General features: G+C 39.4%; 1 protein-coding gene across 12 annotated transcripts in view; it reads right to left on the bottom strand.

Annotated features, from left to right (window-relative positions):
* Window positions 1-13679: 13679 nt before the first annotated feature.
* LOC132115999 (eyes absent homolog 1-like) overlaps window positions 13680-23699 on the bottom strand; it is a 52898-nt gene continuing 42878 nt past the window's right edge. For all 12 annotated transcript variants that reach the window (XM_059524486.1, XM_059524488.1, XM_059524496.1 and 9 more), the window contains 6 exons: window positions 18236-18294; window positions 17981-18141; window positions 17683-17797; window positions 17327-17448; window positions 16601-16701; window positions 13680-14643 (listed from right to left, as the gene is read on the bottom strand). In XM_059524486.1, the coding sequence (XP_059380469.1) occupies window positions 14563-14643; window positions 16601-16701; window positions 17327-17448; window positions 17683-17797; window positions 17981-18141; window positions 18236-18294 (639 nt within the window). In that variant the 3' untranslated portion in view covers window positions 13680-14562. The remainder of the gene's footprint in view (window positions 14644-16600; window positions 16702-17326; window positions 17449-17682; window positions 17798-17980; window positions 18142-18235; window positions 18295-23699) is intronic.

Raw genomic sequence — 23699 nt, 5'->3', positions numbered from 1 at the left:
GCAGGCACAGTTCATCACTACTATATTTCCTCCAGACTGTTTTCAAACAGGTTTCCTGAACCCCTCCCCTGCACACCATTGGTTAAACAAATACATAACCCCACCTCAAACACACACCATTGGTTGAGCTGTTGCTATTCTGAGCTAGTCGAAATGCTTTTCTCCTGACTGTTTTCAAACAGGTTTCCCAAACAATCCTACATAGGCCTTTTGTTAAAATAAACAGATAGTCACACCCCAAACTCACACCATTGGTTGAGCTGTTGCAAATAGATCAGCAAAAAGCCAAAGTGTAATTTTATTTGTATTTTTTGTGGAAAAGAACCAACATATACATTTAAAAAAATCTGCTAAGACAGAGAAATTATATATATATATATATATATATATATATATATATATATATATATATATATATAATGCTTTAACTACTGTTGTGATTATGATACAACTCTATCAAGTGACCCCTGTGCCAAGTGACCATGATTTGGTAGTTTTCCACCCAGCTGTTTTAGGTCTACACCCACTTCTGTTGTTGTTAAAAGGAGAAGAGAGGATCAGAAGGACCTTTTATGCCAGTTAAACACCAGAGCTTAAAGGAGAGGTGCTGAGGAAAAGCGTAAAATTTTTAATCCCATTCCAACCTCTCCTTCATCCATCAAAAATGTCTTTTGTTTTCTGTCCAGGGCTGTAATTACCTAAAATCGGTAGGTGTACATGAGAATGAAAGAGAGGGGAGGAGGACAAGTGCAGAAAAAAAGAGAGAAATGGAAGAAAAAAGCTGAAAAGAACTGTTTTTCACAAGCGGTGGGATTTACCCTTCCCGTAAAAAAATTCACAAACAATGCTGTTCGAAGGGAAAATTAAAAGGATAAGACATTTGTTTTGCCAAGCTCACAGTGCACGTCCGTGGCCCGGCTAGGCATTCAGGAGATGCAGGGGCCAAATTCAAAAAGTGATTGCCGTGTGAAAAGAAATCCTCCTGCCTTGAGAGTGCAGATTGAATTTCGAGGTCAGAGACAATTAGAGAGAGAGGATGGGACCTGGCCTGTGTTGTCATGGAGCCCGGCCCGGTGCAGCTCAACACACACACACACAGTCAGCCAGCCAAGAAGCCGCTAAGTCATCCATCCTACACACACATAAAAAATAAAACAACAACAACAACAGCAACAAAAAAGACAGACATTTGTGATCCACCCTCCCGTGACCTCTCCCGCAGAGTTGAACAGGCCTCAGGCTATGAGGTGAATGTGTAATTCAAGGTGCAGATATTAATATATTCCCCCTTGACAAATATTATCTGTTGATCTGGCAAGTGTTAGTCACTTCCTGAACATCACTTGTCATTAGTGTGGTGCGAGACTGACTTTAGATGTTATCGCGGGTTTAATCTTATTGGGTTACAGCAATTTTTTAAATGTAGTATCACAGGAGACAAGACTGTATTCAAAACAAGTCTTTTATTATCTTCTTTTTTTACCCTCTGTCATTGTCAATGCTATGTCTATTAGTCTGGATGATTAAAATATCAGATAGAGCTTCAATAAATATGTTATTTCTATTGCTGCCAAACCCACACAACATGCACAAGACAAGAGTTATAATATATAATAGGGTTTTGATTACTTTACACAATATTTTATTTCATGCAATTACAAATGAGGCTATGACTGTTTAACAGGTTATGTCTTAAAAGAAAAATCTGCACTTTTTTACCTAAAAAACAAACAAACAACAAACTTTAGAAAAGATTAGTGCTTTTGAAAAGTCTCAAATCATGTTCATTTCTATGAGATGAAGACTCCAGTGATATCAGTACTCTAATAAGAGTTTTTTAATTTATTTTATTTTTTTATGTTACAGGAAGCAGGTCGCGTCCACCACAATTTTAAAGTCACAACACCAGGGTATGAATTTAACTTTTTCACTCACCAGCAAATTTGGCTACTAAATGTTTAAGTTACCAACCATTCATAACTTCTACTAGCCAAATTTTATTAATTAATTAATTTTTATTTTTTTTTACCAAATAAACCAACAGCTTGTGGCTGTCCACACTGTATGTGACAAAGCAACCTTTGCAAATCATTTGAACTATGTGTCAGTACATCATAAATACATTTACATTTAGCTGACGCTTTTATCCAAAGCGACTTACAATTGCTACATTAGTCAGAGGTCGCCCACCTCTGGAGCAACTAGGGGTTAAGTGTCTTGCTCAGGGACACATTGGTGTCTCACAGTGGATTCGAACCCGGGTCTCTCACACCAAAGGCATGTGTCGGTCCCACTTTATATTAGGTGGCCTTAACTACTATGTACTTACATAAAAAAATAAGTACAATGTACTTTTTGTATTCATATTGTATTACAAAACACTTTTGCTGCTATTGAGGTGGGATAGAGGTAAGGTTAGGGAGAGGGTTGGAGGTATGGGTAAGTTTAATGGTGGGTTAAGGTGTAAGGTGTAAAGTATTACATAAATTAAATACAGACGTAATTACATGTAGTTTTTTTTTTTTAAATATAAGTACAATGTAAAAACATGTATGTACACAATAAGTACATTGTACTAAATTATTAATTAAAATGTAAGTACATAGTAGTTAAGGCCACTTAATATAAAGTGGGTCCCATGTGTCTTATCCACTGCGCCACCACCACTACCACCACCATCAGTGATCATAATGGGTTCTATTGTATTCAGTTGCACCACTTGTGTCTGCTGTAGACATGGTGTGAGTCTTGAGTTGTTTTTCAACCCTTCATTATTGCTTTAATGCAAAGCAAACTACTGCATCCACCACACTGTTATTTGTCGGGTATGTTCAAGAAAATATGCGCAGATGCTGTGCAATTAGGCTGTATTTAATATATCATGATGACTCACAAGTTCAGTATTTGCGCAGATTTGACTTAAATGAACTTGCTCACGAAATTAATAAGTGAACATAAAGTAACCTGCAAAAAATTGGATAGTGATTTGACAGTGTTACCTGCCACAGCTGATTTTGACCCGCATTTAGAGGGTGTTAATTTAAAACCTGAATACTACTCACATAATCTGTTGGTGGTGCATTCCAATCCATTTGCGAAAGATCGTATTTTGAAGTTTACAATGCACAATTACGATTGAGTTTCCGAGTTGGGGGGCGTGTCAGTGAGAAAACATGGCGGACACAAATTGGTGGTCTGATTTGATAAATTTGTAAAAAAAAAAAAAAAAAAGGAAAAATCATTCTATTTCACAATAAAACTACCAATTTTTTTTAATAAATGCTTATTTATTTTAATTTTTTTTTTAAGAAAAGATAGGCCAACATTGCCATCTTGCTCCGACAAATGTCAATGCAACTGACATTGTAATTACGACATTCTAAATCAAAAATACAAACTTTCTCAAAGGACTTGAACACACTCTGTATCAGACACTTTTGCTTTTAGAAAAAATATATCACGGACATTTTTCCACGATTCCATCTGTAACCGAAAAACTATTGCTACTACTAGGAGTCGGTATTAGATGACAACCACACTGGCCAGCAAAACAAACTGAACATTTAGAGTGAAGTTTTTATTTACATTTAATTTTTTTGGACAGATATGGTGTCTACACTGATTAAAGTCCATTAACATACTTTTACAGTATGTTGCGTTGGATGACGCCAAAATGGAAAACTACAATTCGGGTCTGCAGAACACAGAGGTATTCTAAATTCCATACTCTGGTGAGATTTTTTCTTTTAAAAATGTAGAATTGAAATAGCCAGTGAGGGTTTGTATAGACAGAGGGATACTTAGAAATCCACAGAGAATTGCTGGCTGCCCAGAGTCAGGGTGAGCGAGTGATGCAGACAATGTTTCTTTTGCAGAATTGAGTTTGTGGTTTTAGGACACATTTACACAGACTTGTAAGTGCTTACCTGTTCAGAGAGAAAGGGAGAATGGAAAGGGGAGAAGGTATGATGAGAAGATCCTAGACAAATGTTTACAAGAATGAGTACAATGAGGTTTCATACAGAGCTCTGTGAATTATTAAGATGTATATTGTTGTTACAGGACTATGGATCATTGTTAGACTCAACAATCACTGTTGACTGGAATTTCAAATATGTTTTGCTAGAGCATTGTTCATATACGCTGATGTTGTGTATATGAAACATAGACAATGTTACACAAATGCATAACTAGTATTGTAAACAAAGACGAGAATTACATGTGTCTTGGTTTCTGTCACAGCCAATGCATTTAAAGGTGCCATGTGCAAAAATTGAGGTAAAAATATCCAAAAAATGACCTACACGCATCAAAAGTATGAGAAGAAATAAGGGCGATGATGTCATTAAAAAAATGTCAAGTTATAGTGCTGCAGAGATATCAACCTTAATTAGCAATAGTAGCATTACTAGCCCCGGCCCGACAGGTGTCGTAATACCAGTTTCGGCCATGGGAGGCGGTATGCGGGCAACATAACCACCAGCCAACCTGCAATACACGAATAACTCGCACGGCTTGTGGGCGTACTTATACCTGATGTCAATCATGTGGAAAGTACAGCCCACTACTTCATTTCAGTTCAGGGAAGAGAGCGGAAGGATGACTTAAGCCCTTGGCAAGAGACCACCACCCGCTACAGGGAAACAACCGCGCTCGGAATCACAAATCAAATCCGATAAGAAAAGGAGCCGAACCAGAGTAAACATCGGCACTGCTTTCAATCGCTGGAGACAACTGATGGACCTGAAAGAAATGAGGTTCGACACCGAACTTGCAACATTTCTTTTGGATTGGTAAGTTAGATGCTGTTAGTATTTCGCTAGAAGTTTGTTTTATATGTTTGTGTATTTTTTTTTCGGGAATATACATAGAAATGTATCGAAGGCTGTTCTATAAACGTGCTAATGTTAGCGATGGCTAACCGTAGCTGCGTTTGATAATTAGCTAGCTATAACTTACCCATTTTTTTATATCATAAGTAACCTGCTCTAACTAGTCTGTTGGTCTCCGTGTCCTCTTTGCTTCATAGTTTTTCTGTACGTGAGAAAATTGATATGTGGCGTGAAAGCGTGTGAAAAGAGTCAATTGCGTGTGTCTCACGGTGAATGCTTGAGAGTTGGCAGCTCTGGTTACGTTGGTTGGCGCTAGCTTGGTCAACATCAGCTGTCTGATGTTGACCAATGATGTTGACAGAATGCTGTCTGTCAAATTAATTTAATTCAAATAATGTGTATATACAACTCAATGTAATATGAACAAAACGAATATGAACATATTCACTGGTAAAGGTGAAGGGGAGTAGCTTGAAGATGTCATGTTTCAAAATAACATGACATCACCCAACGTTCCTCTGGAGGCAAAACGTCCTCTTATAGCAGCAGTTCTCAATTCCAGTCCTCGCGCCCCACTGCTCTGCATATTTTGCACGTTTCTCTTTGTTAACACACCTGATTCAGATAATCAGCTCGTTAGAAATGAACTCCGTGCATGAACTGTTTTTCAAATGTTCATTGCTCCCTACTCTCTGAGCAGGGAAAATCTGTTGAAGTTTACCTCACATCGAAACATTCATTCACTGATTTGTGCTGTGGAGCGTCTTTAAACATGGACAACTGTGACATAATATACCTCTGTAAATCAATACAATTTAAATTCACGTCTTGCACACTTCAATGCACTTTGATTGGAACATATAGCTACGTTCGCTTCGAACTGGAATCATGGCTGAATATCCTGTGATGTCCACTTCGCAGGGCACTTATGTTCGAATAGAACAAATGTCTAAAGCGCTAAGAGAAACGTTCAAAATGTGCAGAGCAGTGGGACGCGAGGACTGCAATTGAGAACCGCTGTCTTATAGGCTTCGGCTATGCTCTAGGGTTGTTGTGAAGGTAGGGGCGGAGCATAGAGACTATGCCGTTTCTCGTTTGTTACTCTAGAGTAGACCAATTCACTTCATTGAGGCATACTGCCCCCATCTGGTATGGAATGTGGAGTATGACTTGATTTTTTTGCCAGATATGACAGATGGCACCTTTAAATCTATGAAGTTTAGTGACTATAGAATGAACTAATTGAGTAAATGTTTATGAAACATGTCAGACACAGATGTGTTAAATGTCTTCTAGACTCCTTCAGTTCTGTCTTAAAGTCAACATGAAATCACAATAGACGCAATTTACTTTCTTAATATAGGTTCCTTGTCCCATTGGAAACAATGTAATGGTTCATATTATTTGAAATACACACACACACACACACACACACACACACACACACTAACCACCTATCATACACAGCACACTTTTTATTAAAAAAAAATGTAGTCAATGCCAATAATCAAATTGTACATATTGAAGTCAATACCTAAATATATTGAAATTAAATGCCAATACCTGAACAATACCTTTGTGGTATTAAAATGTCTGTGTGCTTAAACTAATGAAACAGATAACATTTAAAAGTCAAACTTATTGGTAGATACTGTTATGACAACCAATATATTGCACATTACCCTAATTCTAACGCATAAAATCATGCCTTGGCCAACATTTCTTCTTCCTTACAAATTTGAATATCTTGTTTCACTTTGAAATGTTACATTAAGAAAAAAAAAGTCTGTAAACGGTATTTCATGTCGACTTCAAATATGCCTGTGATAACTCTGTAGTCTTGATCGAACAAATAAATCCACTCAGAAGCAGACGCCCCCTCGCACAGCTGAGAGGGTATTCATTTCTACTGTGAGCGCTGTTAATGCTTTAAGGTGATGGCTTGGTCAATGGAGATACAGATCGTATGAATTATTGAACAAGGACAATGGATGGTCCCTGTGTTACCCAGAGGGATTATAGCGCTCATCCTGGTCTCATTAGACAATAATGCAGGCGCATTTTAAAACTAGAAATTTCTGTGAAATTAATAGATGCGTATAACGTTACTAGTCAAATGATCTTCAAGTTTGTTATAGATCTTATTGACTTTTTATATCTTTGTATTGTACTTGAATTGATTCGTTTGTATCTGTTGTTGAATTGAAGCAGGCAGGGTTGAGTGATGTTAAGGAAGTCATTACTAACTTAAAACCTTCTTGCTAATTGTACTGAATTATAAAATACGTCTGGGCGCTCTCTAACCTGTCTGCGATTAAATATGCATGGGTGAGTCATTGTGTGCCCTTGTCCCAAGCGAACCCTGACCCGGCAGTGACTCTGCCAGCTTCCTGTGGCTTGAGGCTGGCTAAGTGGCGGGCAGGGCCACTGGCGCAGAATGCCATACTGTATGCGCTCTCTGTTGTAGTGCCTTAGGGATGGAGGGATGAAGGTGGGGGGAAAGGCTGTGGTTTCCTGCTCTCTGAATGCTTAGCTCCTGTCTGTACGCAGGTATACAAAGCCTCCCTTCAGCTTACCGGAGGAGCAGCGGTCAGATGAAAAGGACTCGCTGATGGCTAACAGATCTGTCCCCCAAGAATCCCTCCCCCACCTTCACAACACCGTGTTTGTTTACACTCTCCCAGAGCCTTTTTAGCATTTTCAGGCCTGGCCCGGGACTTGGCAGCCCTCCATACTGCTGATTGCCATATTCCCAGACCAGAAATGTCACTTACCACTTTGCTTTCCTTCATCCGCCGGTTTAAAGCCTCTGTAATCCCCCAGCCGACGGGAGTCATAGAGGAAATCAAATATTTTTCCTGTTCAAAAAGACTGATTTGCTTTTTTTTTTTTTTGGCAAATGAAAGGTCAAAAAAAAGAAAAAAATTATTTGTCCAACATTAACATTCCTTCAGAAGTAAGAAAAAAAGGAAGAAAGAATGCAGTGCAAATAAACTCATTGTGGGTACACTGACATCATAGTTGATTGATTTTTTTGGTTTTAAAGAGACAATAATTGTTAAAGATATTTCATATTTTCAGATAAAATACTTCATATTTAAATTCATCCTGAAAACAAGTTTTATAGCATACACTGTACACTGTAGTTTAAAATATGAATTTACAAATGTGGGTTTTCTAAGTGTTTTTATTTTTCTCAAAAACATATATAATAAAAATGTTTCATTTTATATATTATAAACAATTCATGCAAAAAGTCACAAAAACAAATATTACACACAACATATTAGCTACACAAAACAACTTAGGGTTATTGCCAAATTAAACCGTTCAAAACTTTACATTCCTTATTTCTTCATTTTGTTGGTTTCCAGTCTTTTGTGACAGTTGTGTATGCATTCCTTCTAACACCTTGAGAGCCAAAGACGGATGCCAACATCATAAAGTCATCATGGAGAAGAAATCAAACGAGAAAAGCATGCTGGGAAACAAACAGGAACAGGGGACAACCCATGATATTAAGAATCAAGGGTTTGTAAACAGGGAAATTCCATTTTTATTATTATTATGCCTTGTGGAATATATGTAAACAACTTATCAGGGTGGTACGTTTTTAAAACCTGTAATAAAAAATTAAAAAAAACATCATAAACAGCATTTATAAAAGTAAATATAAACACGGAAAATCATCATTGATCCCTTCAAGAGCACATTACCTCAGCTGAGGCCAGAGCAATTGTGGTGTATCTGTCATCTGTCTGTAAATGACATCAGTCCACATTCAACAGTATAAGAGAGTCAGCACTGCTCAAACATCACTCAACCAACTTAGGCAGAAGAGAAAGAAAAGTACCCTCCTTCTTCACTGGAATCCAAGGAGAAAAGGAAGTGTTTTACGGATGTAAATTTGACTTACTATAATGCCTTTCTGTGGTACCCAATGAGCTTGACACAACAGAAGAATCAGGCAGTAGGAGGAGATCAATTTTTATAGAGAGAGTAAAAAATCCATGATTCACTTCACACGGAGAGTATTTTAGCCTCAGAAGCATTTTTCCGAAATCGCCCATGGAGAGAGATAGAGAAAGGTAGAGGGTGAGTGAGAGAGGAAAAATCCCATGACTTATTGAAGAAAAACAAGCCAAGGCGGGATACAATGCTGTTTTATTAACCGGACGACATAAAGTTTATAAAACTCACAGAGAGGTTGGAACGCGGGCCAGCCGAGAAAGGGCTTGGAGCGAATCTGAGCCATAATGGGAGAAATCTGACCAATTAACACCAGACCGGGAGGTCTGAGCGCGGCTTGCTGGCCAAATTAAGTCCCAGGAGATGCAGAAGCTCACATCTCAAAGCAGGGGAAGCCAGAGTCATCGACTCTGCACTGCCAAAACGAGCCCTGAGTTGTCCATATAACTCATTGCCACTCACTGCCTGATGGGCCTAAAAAGAGCTCCGAGCATGCAGTTCTACCGCAAGTGCATGTGGAGGTTGCGAACGGGAGATCCGAATGCCAATGTCGAGATCTCTCGCAAATATGACTAACAGCTCCCAGTTAAACGAGTGGGGCCAACCCTCAGCTGCTATAAAACCAGCACCGTTAACTGTGATAGGCTGCAATGTTTACACAACGGAGGGTTTGGAGGACACAACACACAATGCACTGCTTTGGTGTTGCACTCAAGAACATCCTCTTAGAATTATTAATAGATCAAAGATACGTTCACTGAGCCAATTGGAGAGGCACTTTAACAAGGCCAATATCATAAATTGCACATAACTCAAAAAAATCTATGTAGTATAATGTGACAGATTACTGGATTGGAGCCAAGGTCCTCATAGACCAAACAGGACTACAACAACAAAGCATCTGAACACTCGGTTTGGCGTAAAAATGGAATTACCTCTTCATGATACTTACATACTCTGTTCCAAACCTAGTGAGCTTCTTGGCATCATGAGCTGCATTTCTATTAGAGATTTGCACAAAACTTTTGCGATATTGTATAAACCTCAATGATATAACTATTGCAAAATGCCAGCGTTTCTCATAACAAATGGTATGCAACTAAAACAGATTTTTTTTCCTCTCGCGATAAGTTATGATGATGGATGTTGGAAGGTTTACATATATAGCTGCAACCGCACTAGTCATTATTATTAATCGAAGGAGATGTATGTAGGTGTGTATCTTTAGAGAAACAATGCAGAAAGCTGTTTCTGGGATGATTCTGAATAATGCGACGGTGCAGCTGGTATAAACACAAGCATTAACTAGAGTGGCTGCAATGGAGCGGTAATGCGTCTGTGTAAATAAAGGGTTATCTAAGCATTAATGGCATGGAAAGTCCCTTATAATTGAGAGTAGCCACAAAAGAAGGTGTTTATTGGAGTTTATAGTGCATCAAAGAGTTATCATATTTTAAGTATGCCAGGTGACCTGTAAAATTTCCAGTGCAGTTTTGTGAAATATACATTTTTGAATTGCCTGAAAACCACCTCATACGAGCGTCAAAATATTTTCGCGATATATGGGTTTGTCTGTGAAATTGACTTGTTTCCATTTGGTGTATTTTCAATGCACAGTTTCAGTCTGCGCAATTTGAACAGTAATGAAAATGTTTCAAAAAGATTCCAAAAGGGCATGTCTACACTTGGCAGAGAAACAAACACTGGCGCGATTGTTCTGTTTGTGTGGTTCATTTGAATAAGAGTGAACGCTGAACTCTACACCTTGGTTCACACCGAACAAGAGGACAGAGACCAACCTTTTAAGTGGTCTCTGTCCGCTTCCAAATGAAATGTGACTTTTAAAAGGACAAAATGCTCTAGGATACATTGTTCTTCTCATCATAATACCTTAAAATCATTAAATCACATAAAAATCCTTGGATCTGTAACTGTCTCAACTTTTTCACCCCTCATGAAACAAACAAAACAAAAACATACAAACCAAAAGGCCCACTATAAGCAGCAAGGCAGCTGGAATGGCAGGTCATTTGCTCCCCAGGAGAATTTAAGTAAGTCTTTACTCTGAGCAGTAAATCGGCCTGTCTAAAACCCACCATGAAAAGAGGCAACAATAACTTCAGATATGTTTTTCTTCTCCTAAAGGCAAACATCATAATTAAAGACGATGGCAGTAAAATGACAGGCACCGCTGACTTATGTAGTTTCATAATGTTACTGTTGGAGGAAAGAGGGAGGAATGTGGATTTCAAGTCCTTTATTAGAACACTCTTGCTCTCCCTTGTCAGTAGTGTAAAGACAAAGTGAACTCCCTCAGCTTGAAACACATTAGCTACCGCATCTGTGGGGAACAAGGGCCTTTTAATAGACCCTCCGGTTGTAAAGTAACTCATGCGGAGTGAGTTTTTATATTTTGATAAGTTATTTTTTTAATTTTTTGACTGAAACACAGAATGTAAAGTATAACTTGTAAATAATCAAATCTATGTAAATATAAAAACAAAACTGAAGCTGGGTGAATTAGTGAGGAAACTATTTTTGTGTTTTGCATTAAAAATGCTACTATTGTTTATGTCGAGGATAAAATCTTGTTTTTTTTCATCGTGGTCTTTTAGGGTCTTTTGGACTCCATTGTATATCAAAGGGAACAAAACCCATTCTGTCTCAATGTGGTAAATAAGCCTCTGACATTATTTTGGCTTTCAGTTGCCGAGTTGTGGGAAAAGTTTTTTTTTTTTTTGCATTCCAAGGATAACAGCCCTATCTGCTCTTCCTGCCAGCCTTCAAGTCCCCTGGTATATCACTCAGATGCCATCTGAAAACATAATTGACCTCAATATTGAAGAACAGAACCCTGTAAAATAAGACTCCATGAATGCTTGATTCTTCTGAGCACTTGCAGGAGCGCCTCAATTCCTCTGCCAGTCTCTCGTTACATCTTCATTTTGGCCACCTCATAAAATCAGTCTCATAAACATTTTTCATGTGTTATATAAACCAACTCTACTCCCAAACTGCAAGTGGCCGAGCGGTGTGTTTTTTCGAAAAACACAGGGAAACATTTATGTAGAGGAGCTGTTATTGGAAGCATTTGGCTGTGCTACGAAGAAAAAAATCACAATTAGGTGAGGGTTTCACCTTCAACTATCCCCAAGAATAACACAAACCTCCCGACTGACAAATCTGCGGTGCCTATGAGGCTCATTACCTCATCTGAATCCAGAAATTCTGGCTGAAGCAGAAAATCAAAGCAATGATCAGACTCATCATAACAAAAGGACATTTTTTTTCTGTCAGTTGATGAGAATTTTAGACATTGTCTATAGATCACATTGTGTGGATGCGAGTCCTTTAAAACTGAACTAAACACACTGATTTTGATTGCACACTTTGAAATCCCACATATTGTTTTAACAGTTGCTTTGCACAGAGATGAGAGGGACATGGAGCTTTATATGGCATTACATCAGTTACGATGCTTTAAACAAAAGTGCCATACATGACGTGTTGTCTGAGAATCTGTCAGAGGGGGAAATGCTGATTTGCAGACCACCAAACGACAGAGGAGGCCACACAAATTCTACATTCCCATCCCATAAAATGGGACTTTTATAAAGTATCCTTCTATGCATGTATATATATATATATATATATATATATATATATATATATATATATATAAATTGTTTATATAATGATCTCTGGACATTCATCAATTGCAGAAAACTGCCATTCCGAAACACTTAATTTTGGGGGCATATGATCGCAAGACCAAACAGTCAATAAATACAAACTCTGTGGCAGAAAATTGCAGAGCCACCATTTCAATCACTTGCATAAAGGGAAAATATGTGTAACAGTTCACAAATCAGTTTTTATTAATTTAAACACAATCAAATAATAAATGTCAAAAACATCTGTACACATTTTTTTTTTTTTGCAGACACGACAAACTGTTTCACAATGAGGCCCACATATTGTCAATTATTTCCAGTTTGCATTATGATTGCATCATTTATTTTAAAAAAAAAAGTGTGTTAAATTTAGAAAACATCTACTGTTACCGTGATCTAGCAGCAAAATGTGATTCCCCGGTACGGGAGGTGGCGGGCGATGCAATAAGAGGAGTGAAATTGTAAATGTGGTGAGAAAAGCTAGGCCAGAGAAGAAGACCTCACCTGCAGGAGCCGAACATTATCATGTGCCTGAAGGGAAAATTAAAAACTGATCGAGTTAGCTGGGGAAATTCACAGTTGATAGCACATGTATGTTCTCAACTCCATTGTGAGTGCGTGTGTGTAGGTGTGAGTGAGTAGTGGCTTTCTTTCGTAAAGTCTAAGAGCTAGAGTTTCCAGTCCAAAGTTACCTTAGAACTACCAATATGCATCATGAAAATCCAACTACAGCGATTTCCAAGTGGACACAATCAAAATAAAAAGACTACTTCATACAAAATTACACTCGCTGTACAAGACTTTCTGCTTTTGCGCCAGTACAAAAGATAATAAAACCTATTTAAGCTTAAATGCCCATGGTGGACGCTGAGGTTCAATGTCCAGCTTGAGCAGGAGATACAGGGGATACAGACAATTACACTCAGTTTGAAGCTTGACATTCAAAAGATTATTATTGTTATTATGCTGCTAATGTTCTGCCTTAGAGTTTGAGCTACCATTGGGATTTAATTCACTTGACTGAAAGAGTCACATTTTATCGTGGAGAAAGTCTCTACATGGACTCTGCAAGTTCTCACCACCTTTGAGGAGCAGAAGCCTACAAAGGAGGAAGCAAAACATCACTGAAAAAAATTATGAAATTATTGACACTTGACATCCATGCTTTTGGTCATGACAAAACAATTATCAAAAAAAAAAAAAATCCTTATCTACATTTATTTATTGAATGAAACCTCGAACACGTCAACACTTTCAGGCTTTGCACGAGCTACTGCGTCAACGCCTTTACGTACGTACTTCCATGAAACGGCTTTCCACAGCATGTACCTTAATCAATATAGGAAGGAATAGTCCAGTGATTACAAATTTACACACTCACACACACACACACCAAAATGGCTGTACACGATTGTCTCTGCAATGTAAATAACGTTTCGTTAAATTTTTTCTTTAAATTATTTAGAAAATCCATTTTTTTCCTCCGTAAACTTCTTGGTGTAGGGGAATTAAAGTACTTTGTAATGCAAAAAGGCACAAGTCTCTTTTTCAGGGTCGGTGCCACTCCGCAAAGTCTCTCAAAGATTATAAATAAGAAGTGTAGGACATCCAGGGCGAAATAAGGAAAACATAGGGCTTGTGCTCGACTGTCTTTGTACCATCGGTGGAGACATAAAGAGACAAAACATTACACCAAGTCGCAGTGGGATCGGAGTCCTGCTGAGTTCCAAAGGCATCGGTAGCTCAGTTTTTGTCACAGGTGTGAACCCTTGCCGAGTCCCCTGCATACACAGGGCTGTAAAACTTTTTGATGGCTTCGGAAAAAAAGCCAATTCACAGTTAACCAGGGCCAGCAGCTGCAATGCCATAAATTCACTCTCCTCCACTTCGAAAAAGGTTTAGGGTTAAGACGAATTGCGGCCATGTGTCAACACGCTGAGCATGTCGCTCTCTCTCTCTACGTTATGTATGTGAATGGTTTTGTTTTTGGTCTGGTGCTGTAGGAACGCAGACGCTTGGGCGACGCAGGGTGTGGGTCTGCAGGGCCCCCGCACGGCCTGGGACAGAGCGATAGGGCCGTCACAGTGCTACAAGTACTCCAGGTCCAGAGCATGATGCAGGGCCATGAGGTCAGAGTGACTAGAGATCCTCCAGAAAGGCATGTTGTGCTGGAAAACACAGGGAGAGAGAGAGAGTGTGTGTTTGAGGGTGAAAGAGAAAATAAAGAAACACAAAACCTGCAATGAACACTTCACTTAGAAAAACAATCACGCCTGTGAGTGCCGTCTGAAAGGCCTCGATGGCCCGTAACAATCACACAAGACTTGAGAAGAAAAAGAACTTACAAACTACAACCACTGAAGCAGCACCATACCAATGAGATTACTCAGCAAGTATCATTTAAGAAAATAATAATAAAAATAAAATGGACAGATAGCTCAATATTACAAGGAAATAAAGCTAATTGAAAATAAAGGACATATATCTACTTCAATAAAAACAAATGTATTCTTTGTGTTCATGTTGGTTAAAAAATAAGAAAAAAAAAGTTTAGACCATTTTCAATTTAAACCATGTTGAAACCACATTTTTTTCCTACATTTTGAATACACATGCACATGTGTTTCTTAATCTTTCTTTAATAATATCAAAAAAGTTTTTGAAAATGTTATCAAGGTAAAAAGCTTTTATAATAATAATAATAAATAGGATGAATTATTAATTCATAACATATGATTTCATTTTTGGGAGGTCAGCTCGCATGATATTCTGTAACCTGAACTTGGTCATGAAAAGATTTTAAGAAACTTATGGACCTTGACACACAGTCATGAGATTCTTCAGGGGTCCTCTACTTCTGATTCAGTTTTTTTCTTTCTGCAGGATGATTTGGCGGGTACATGTTGTTCAAATATTAATAAGCAGTGAGGGAAATTAGAGGGGGAAAAAAATTCAGTTTAATTTAAATGTATATATATATATATATATATATATATATATATATATATATGTACAGCACCTCTGCACAAACTTATCTGAACACAACATTGCAAATAAGGCATTGTTCCTGGGAGAGGCCACAGGGAAATATGATTCTGCCAGAATGAAAGAAGCTTGTCAGCCCAGAGTCGTCTGCACACAAACCATTACTGAATGTTATCAAAGGTATAGCCTCTCTCAAGCATATGTTCCGCTTAAAGAAGCTTGCACTGACCCTTAAAAGACTCTTTTCTTTTGTTTTGTAAATTGTCTTTGCTTTTAACTTTAAAAGCCAGAGATGATATCTACTTTTGCCTTGGTCGGGTTATTAACTAGAGGGGAATTGTTTCTGGGATACGATGGAAAAAAACGAAAGTATACAAAGGTTTAACTTTGCTTTGGTGGTTTCATAGAAAGTCACCCTTGACACTAGTGTTGTATCTGACAAAACTGTGGCATTTTATATCAAGCCGGGTTTCTCAAGTGCCAAGGACTTATTAAAATCCCCTCCGCTACATCTAAACACTTTGTTTCAGAGGAAATGGGGACTGACACATAAAGCTTAAACTTCCTACATTCACATTCCTTGCATGATTAACTGACAACATGGAACGAATCACTTGGCACAATATAATAATCACACCAACAAGTTTTTGTCTGTTCGGAACCTGTCTGAACAACAAGCAGCTTTGATTATTAATTACACAATGAATAATTTCAGGTTTTGTGGCTTACAGCTTTGGAAAACCTGGTGGACGTTCTGAATGCACAGGCGGCAGGTGACATAAATCTTCTGGTCGGAACAACAAGAGACGGGAAAACAACACTCCTAATGTTCTTCTGAATATCCTCGACTTATCTAACAATGATTTAAGCGCCTTAAATGCATGTTATATTTATGAACCGGCCCCTATAAAATGCCTGAGAGGACTTGTCTAGCATTACACACTGTGAAACGGCACAGTCACATGCAGGGACGTGTAATTATGTCATCTCCCCTCCTTTTACATTCGAGCTGTCAGGGGAATTGAGCTGATTACAATAAGAGAATCATTCTCTCACTGGTCAAATGACATTTTCAGAGAATGGACTGAAGAAATTGAAGGTTTAAGGAAAAGTGCTATAGAGTTCTAAGCATCTTCATACCTTTTTCGAACCTTGCTCCTCCTCCACGCCATCCCCCACCACCACATAAACAACTTTCCTCCCGAACCTCTGGATTACTCTCTCAAAGCAGCTCTCTTTTCCTGGGGAGAGAAGAAACAGGTTTAGGTTGCTGCAGAAAGCAAGGAAGCCACATCCAAGATCCAGCCCTGGTGAGGGGCTCTTTAAATACGCAATAAGTTACACAAAATTACGCAGTATAAACACTTTGGCTTGGAGATACGATAAGATCGATTCTCAGATAAAAGTAGTCTGAAAAGCATTAAGTGTGCCTTATTCCTCCCACAACATGGGACAAATGGAGTTTAACAAGCTAAATCAACCTCACATGCAAATGCCGCAGTGAGGGAAGCGCTGAGCTTTGCGCGAACGAAAGTATGAAAGTACAGGTCTGTGTTTATTTTGCATTCACAAAAGCAGAGAAGAAAAAAACGTCAAAGTGGAATGACATAAATTTGCCGAAGTGGTTTCATATGTAGACCTGAAAAGGAGAGGCCCAGTTCAGGCTGAGCTCCAAGAAAATAATCCCAGCCTGATTAGACCTCTTCCTGAACATCAACCCTCTCATGTGTCCGCCACTTCTGCAGCCTAACCCAATCACACGCCATGTGTCTCGCACTGTTTACACGTAATATTGCTGCAATTATGGCCACACTCCAATAGAGTCCATTCATACACACAGGTAGTCAATACTGAGCTCACACTTACCTATTTTCGTGGCGCTATAAATATTTTCAATTGGAAATACTACTCCCAGTCCGTACAGTAGGACCTTGGCGAGGGCTGGTATGAGCTGTGTTGTGGTGACTAAGATGTTCACACAGTTTGATCTGTAATTGAAAGGCAAATAATGTCAAGTTAAATCGCACAAGGGAGGACAAGGCTAAAGAGGAGCGCCATTTGTCATTCAGAATGCTCCATGATAAATGGATGGTCACTTAAAAAGCTGTTTTTCAAAAACACACAGTGTTCTTTGAGTTATTGGGGCACCGTTATTTATGCCTCTCGCTGATTTATGTGTATCAGAGATGGGCACTATATAATTCACTGGTGCGAAGGCCTACCTTGAGTGGATTAATGTTAGTGCTTTCAGAGCCAGTGTTAACCAGGAGTCAGTCAGGGCTTCAATTTCTGCTCGCAATTGCAACCAGGCTTCCCTTTTGGCCGGGCCAAGCAGACCTGAAATGAACAGAAACATTGTTTGAGTTGGATCGTCGTGCGATTACTTTGAGAAATTTCGAAATTTACCCAGACCAAGTGGTTTCTGCATAAGGGATTATTTGAGAAACTTGTGAGTGCTTTTGTTGACACACCACCCCTCTTCCCCAGTAATTTTAGCAAAGCAGTTTATTGGGGGATTACCTCCGACGTTATTTTTATAGGTGGTGTAAATTTCTTTTACTCGTCTGTAGCGGAAGGCCAGCTTTCTCATCCAGTCCACACCTCCTCGTACGCCGGTGGCCAGACACAGGTTGGCACTAGTGGCAGCAGCATGGAATCCGTCTGTGCTAAAATTATATGTACTAAACAGAGAGGAGGGAAAAAAGAGAGAATGACTCTTGAGCTTGACTTAAATTGGAGAGAACTGTGAAAGGACTAGTATGGTACTAGCTTTACCTTAGATCCTGCCCATTGTCGTCTGATGACACGTCGTCGATATGGACCTGATCGCACTCCTGGAAACAAGCAAAAACAAAGGGCTGCCATGGTGAGCTGGTTGGAATTAAAATATACCAATTTGATTAATGGTTTTCATGTGCAAAATTGGTTACGATTTGGCAGCTGAATCCATGAAGTGAATAATGTCAACAACTGTGGAATTCCCAATTGAAGGCTGAGCTCTCTCCCAAAAGCTCAAATCAACCCTCAACCACTTCCAGCCTCTAACCCCCCACCTGCTAAATCTTAATAAAAATAAACACCATCATCAGGGGACTGGGGATCCAACCCATTTGACCACTACCACTAGGGGGATCTCTTGATATACACATCTGGTGGTATGTAAAGTCGGTATCGGTAGACTCAGGGAAGGTAGAAACTGCCTCTACGTGTTAGGTCTGCTTATCTAGAGTCCGGTGCCTGAACAAAGAGATAGCTATGGGATAATGAGAGTGTCTGTGCCCCCTTCAGGGTCTCCACTTCTTGGAGAGGCTGAATGATTCTCCAGCTCAAAGCTGATTCAGCCAGTGTCCACAGTAACACAAACCAGACTTTCTGGTAAATGTAACGTACTAGAAAAATTGAACCTGATGCTAAACGCCAATGAAATTATGACCTCTGATTGCTGCCGAGCCACACACCAACACAGCCCGAGGCCAGCTTTTTGGAGAAAGCAGACTGAAAATCTGTTATTAGTTTTCCATTTATAGTCGTTCTCTCTCCCCTCCCCTTGCAAGAGCTCGAGATGTTAGTGAGCAGGGCATGAGCATTCAAATCAAACAAAAAGAAAGACATGGTTGGCGGCTTGTGTGTTCCAAAAATCATCTCCAAGAAAATAATTTAACAGATAAAAATAATAATAAAATAAAATAATAATAAAATAAACTTAAATATATTAATAAATATTAAATAAATTATTAAATAAAATATATATCATATATGCATCTATTAATACATTTCTATAATAGATTAAATACAACTTTATATATATATGTAATTTATAATTATGAATTAAACCCCATCCAATGAAGTAAAAGAAAAATGGGTTGACATTGCCAGCTCTTCTGTTAAACCTCCATTCATATTTCAAGTTTAATCTAACAATTTACTTGGTAGTTGAATATTAAAAGGGGGTATTTCCTTTTAGCCATTCTTTCGAATTTCCTTCCCAGAACTTTAAGCCTTTTAACTAAGTTTCAACAGGCTGCTAAGACACAAAAATACAAAAAGGACTTCCTTGTTTTAACTCAATCTGAACCTGGCCAAATGCTGACGTTATTGCATTCCTGTCTAATGCTACAGCAGGGTAGGGGTAAGCGCTTTAGACCGTAAACCTTTTTTATTTTACTGGTTCCCCTCTGAACAAATTTTTCATCTCTCTGGATTTGTGGGGAGAGGGAGGGGAGAGCGACGTGAAGAGAAACTCAAACCAGCTGTTCTTTAACAGAATTAAAATCTTGACCCCTAACCCCTGCTCTAATGCAGCCATTCTCTCGCCAAGCCTCTCCCAGCAAGCCTCGAGATCCAAAGAGGAAAAGACTTTGACCCGGTGCCCTGCTCCTCCTCTCCAGGGCTCAGATAAGGGGGAGGGGGGCAGGAGGCAGGGGCTTATGGGGGGTGACCTCACATGGAGAACTCAGAGTGTTGCGGGGCCAAAAGATGGACTGCCAAATGCAGCCGCGGCTCAGGAACACCTCAAGCTATTTGTGTAATCTGTTTCTAGATAGTCAGCGATGGATCTGTAATACTTCTGAAGTACCAATTTGTTTTCCAGAGAGGACCTTTGGACAGGCCAAAATCATTACCGAAAGCTGGGGCCTCCATCACAACGTTTAATCCTAAGTATGATGGTTATGCTGACAAATGCGCCATTTCAGATAAATCAAATTTACTGAAATATTTCCAACCGAAAGTATGATTTAGAAAAAAATCCAAACTATAAATACTGTCAAGCAAAAACACATTCAAGAAGTACCACCCCCGTTCGAGTGCGTGCAGCTGCCTAGGTCTCTTAACACGTTACCATCTCCATTTGACGGAATCACCGCATGTTTACATTGCCTTTTAATTCGCTGGTTATTACGACACAATTAACAGTCGTGTTGTGGGTTTCCAGACCTCCAGGATGAAAGTGAGGGCAAAGAAATAATGCACAACCTCTAGCAATTACTGCACACAGCTGGAGCCCACATAAACCACTTGACTGCCTCTCTGGTAGCTGCACCCGGACCCTAATGGAGCCGCCCGGTCCTAATGTCTTACAGTAACTCATGAGACTCATTAGGGCAGCTTCTTAAGCACTCGTAAACACCGTTAAGCCTAATGACCGAGGATGGGCCAGCTTTAAGTGGTTAAATACAGCATGTGGTTGATCTTCAAGGCTGGCTGAAGGTATCTTCAAGAAGGTGTTATGTTGAAAGGGTTAGATAATATAAATATTGTATGAACAATAGCACGACTGAGCTGGTGGTAAAAAAAAATCGATTGAGATAATGGGGTCAATGATAAATAAAAGAGTTCAGTGTAGTTTAAAACAGTTTTTTTAATATGATTTTGTATATATTATATTTATATTTACAAACACAAACAAGCACATGCACACGCAAGCACACACACACACACACATTATATTATTATATTTATATTTTTGTTATGTGCTTATTAATAAATTAATATATAGGAAAAACCGAGATGGCAATGAGGTTGTCTTTTCTTTTATCTTACTTCTCCTTGTTCACCAAGCAGTGGTTCTTACAGACTTACAATCGCTGCTAACTAACACCAGATGTTCCTACTGTAGGCTGTGTAAAGATCCTTCTCTGCAATCCGTACATAATTACGTCTTACACAAACACATTGTCTCTGTTTAATCCACCAATTTTTTGATCCCTTCTCATTCGTTAAACTCTCCGAAGGTCCTGCTAAAAGAAATAAATGTGTAAATGTGTGGGAAAAATTGCGGGAAACTGCAAGAGAAGCCTAAAAAACTACAAAATAAACACCTTGAAATCAGCTCTTCTCTATTTACATTTACTCGCTCTCATTTTCCTTTCAGTTCCTCCTCCGACTATCCCGGCCTAGAAAAACCTTTTCATTTATGCGAGCTATCAGAGCCTCCTTTGTTCGGCTGGCATCTGTCATTAAGCAATCAGGCCGGACTGGCTGATTCTTCCTGTTGGCCAGAGGAAGGGCTTTGCTGCCGACTGAACAGAATCGACTGCTGCAGAATGTCAAAAAAGAAAATGATTATTTAAAACTACAAACCTCACTTTCCGTCTCGTCCCGAGCTGGAAACATCCGTATTGCATTACTCTCCCTGGCTACAACCATTTCTCCCCCCTCCCCTCTCTTTCTCTCTCAGCTCAGGAGCATTCATCCCTGGCTGTGCCTTTGGGCCAGACCCTAAACTCTGCTAAAGCGTAGTCTGGAGAAGGAACCGGCTCCCCACACAGGTGAGCGTCCCAGGTAACAAAGGCACAGTGTGAGTGATTACAGCCATCATCACAACATTCCTCCAAGCCTACAAGCTAAGTCCATGTGAAAAAGCCCAATCCATGGTTCGCAGGTTCTCAATGCTGCCACTCCATTGGCAGGTCTATCATCCCCCCATCTGTGAGAGGGGTTCATGACCCCAGTGTTTGCCCCCCCCCCCCCATCATTTTCCCACCACAGTTGGCCCACGTGAAGAGTGAGAGAGGTAGAGGGGAAAGAGGGAGGGTGCAGCTTACCTGTGGGTCGGACACAGGATATGGAGAACAAAGAGAGTTCTTCAGACCCACTTCATTCCAATCCACAGTTTGTGCTTGAACAGTCATGGAATTCAAACAGCCGAGTAAAACAAAGCTCTCTGGAAGCATGACCTTCCTAAAACCAAGGCTTTTCGCACTCTGGCATATGAAGATGGAAAAGAGCAGAGGCCGGATTCATGAAAATCTTCTTAAGAAAAAGATTTCTTACGATATGATATGATACGATACTTATGATACAAAATATTCTTAACTCTACTCATAAAGAATAAGAAAATTAGTTAAGAAGAATTTCTTAACATTATTAAGTATATTTCATGAAACTTCAAGTTAAGTAAATTCAAGTAAAGTGAGTATGATGCAGAGAAGATAACGGAAAATATGGTTTGAATTTGGTCAAACATAGTCTGAACACACACATCCAAGGCCCAAATGTTCCAATGCATTTGTACCTTATAGGTGTGACGCCAGTTAAAACAAAAGTCCGTCCAAATTGGAAGAAAAGCAAACACCTGCTCTTATTAACAGTTGGACGATTATATCAGCAAATAACATGATACATTGTTCTCATATTGTCTAAAATGAGGATCTTAATTTAAAACACAGTGTTGCTTAAATCAAAAAAAAAAACTGCATAAGGATGAAGAAACAATCATTTGTCACCACATTGTTTATAACACTACATTTTCCACAGATGCACAACCCTTATTGCTTTTAGGCCCCATTACTGTGGGCTGCTGGGTAAGAGAGGGGCCGATGCTGAAAGAAGACTTTAGAAGCTCTCTTTTCTCTTTTTAATCATTCCAAAACACATCAGGGCTCCTGTCTGGGGACCTCTGAAGCCCCGACAGCCAAAAGACACTACCTGCGTCTAGACTTAAAAACACATTAAATCCACAGAGTCAATTGCGTTCCCGAACACACAGCACGTGCAGGGAACGTTATGATAATGACTTATTTCACTTTCAAAAGAGGTCACTCCTCTATTTTGATTTGGTCCAAAGAGCTTGAGGAATTTCGATGGAACATTTGCTTGTGGTATTGGCCAGAAATACTGTATATTAAATAACAAAGCTATCTACCTAAATAACCGAGATGAAAACTGCAAACTAAGATAGGTGAATTGCACTGGAAAGATTTCAGATTTAAACACTTTGTTAAATGTTTTAAACAAAAAATGCTATTCTAAAAAAAGTCACACCTCTACTCAATCCCAGTTGTAAACTGATAAGCGAAGGCCCTTCATCCTGGAGGTGCTAAAAACGTCCCGTTTGCAGTGTCACAGGGTTGGCCTCAGGTATGCGTCTGCGGAGGTACGGCCGGGGATAATTAAAACCGTTCCCATCTCGGCAGAGCCAGGGAGGAGAACTCTGTCCGGCAGACGGCTCTGTGTTGTTTTCTCTCCCGGCGAGCCGTGGCCCTTCCCCACTGAGAGGGAGCACGGCCGGGCCTCCAGAGACACACATTCCCACACACCAACCCGCACTCCACCTCTCACCCAACACACAAGAATGCTTTCATCCCCAACACATCCTCAAACTCAGGTACTACACGCTGCATATCACACAGACTGGGGTAATTGCATACAAGAATTATGGTATAACCAGTTGTGGTATAATTAAAGGGAAGCATGCCAACTAAACCTGTGTGCATTTATTTATGCTCATATTAAATGT

Source organism: Carassius carassius, chromosome 35 (genome assembly GCF_963082965.1).
Source record: "Carassius carassius chromosome 35, fCarCar2.1, whole genome shotgun sequence".
NCBI lineage: Eukaryota > Metazoa > Chordata > Actinopteri > Cypriniformes > Cyprinidae > Carassius > Carassius carassius.
Note: the sequence above shows the minus strand (reverse complement) of the source record. Positions and strands in the feature narration are given on the sequence as shown.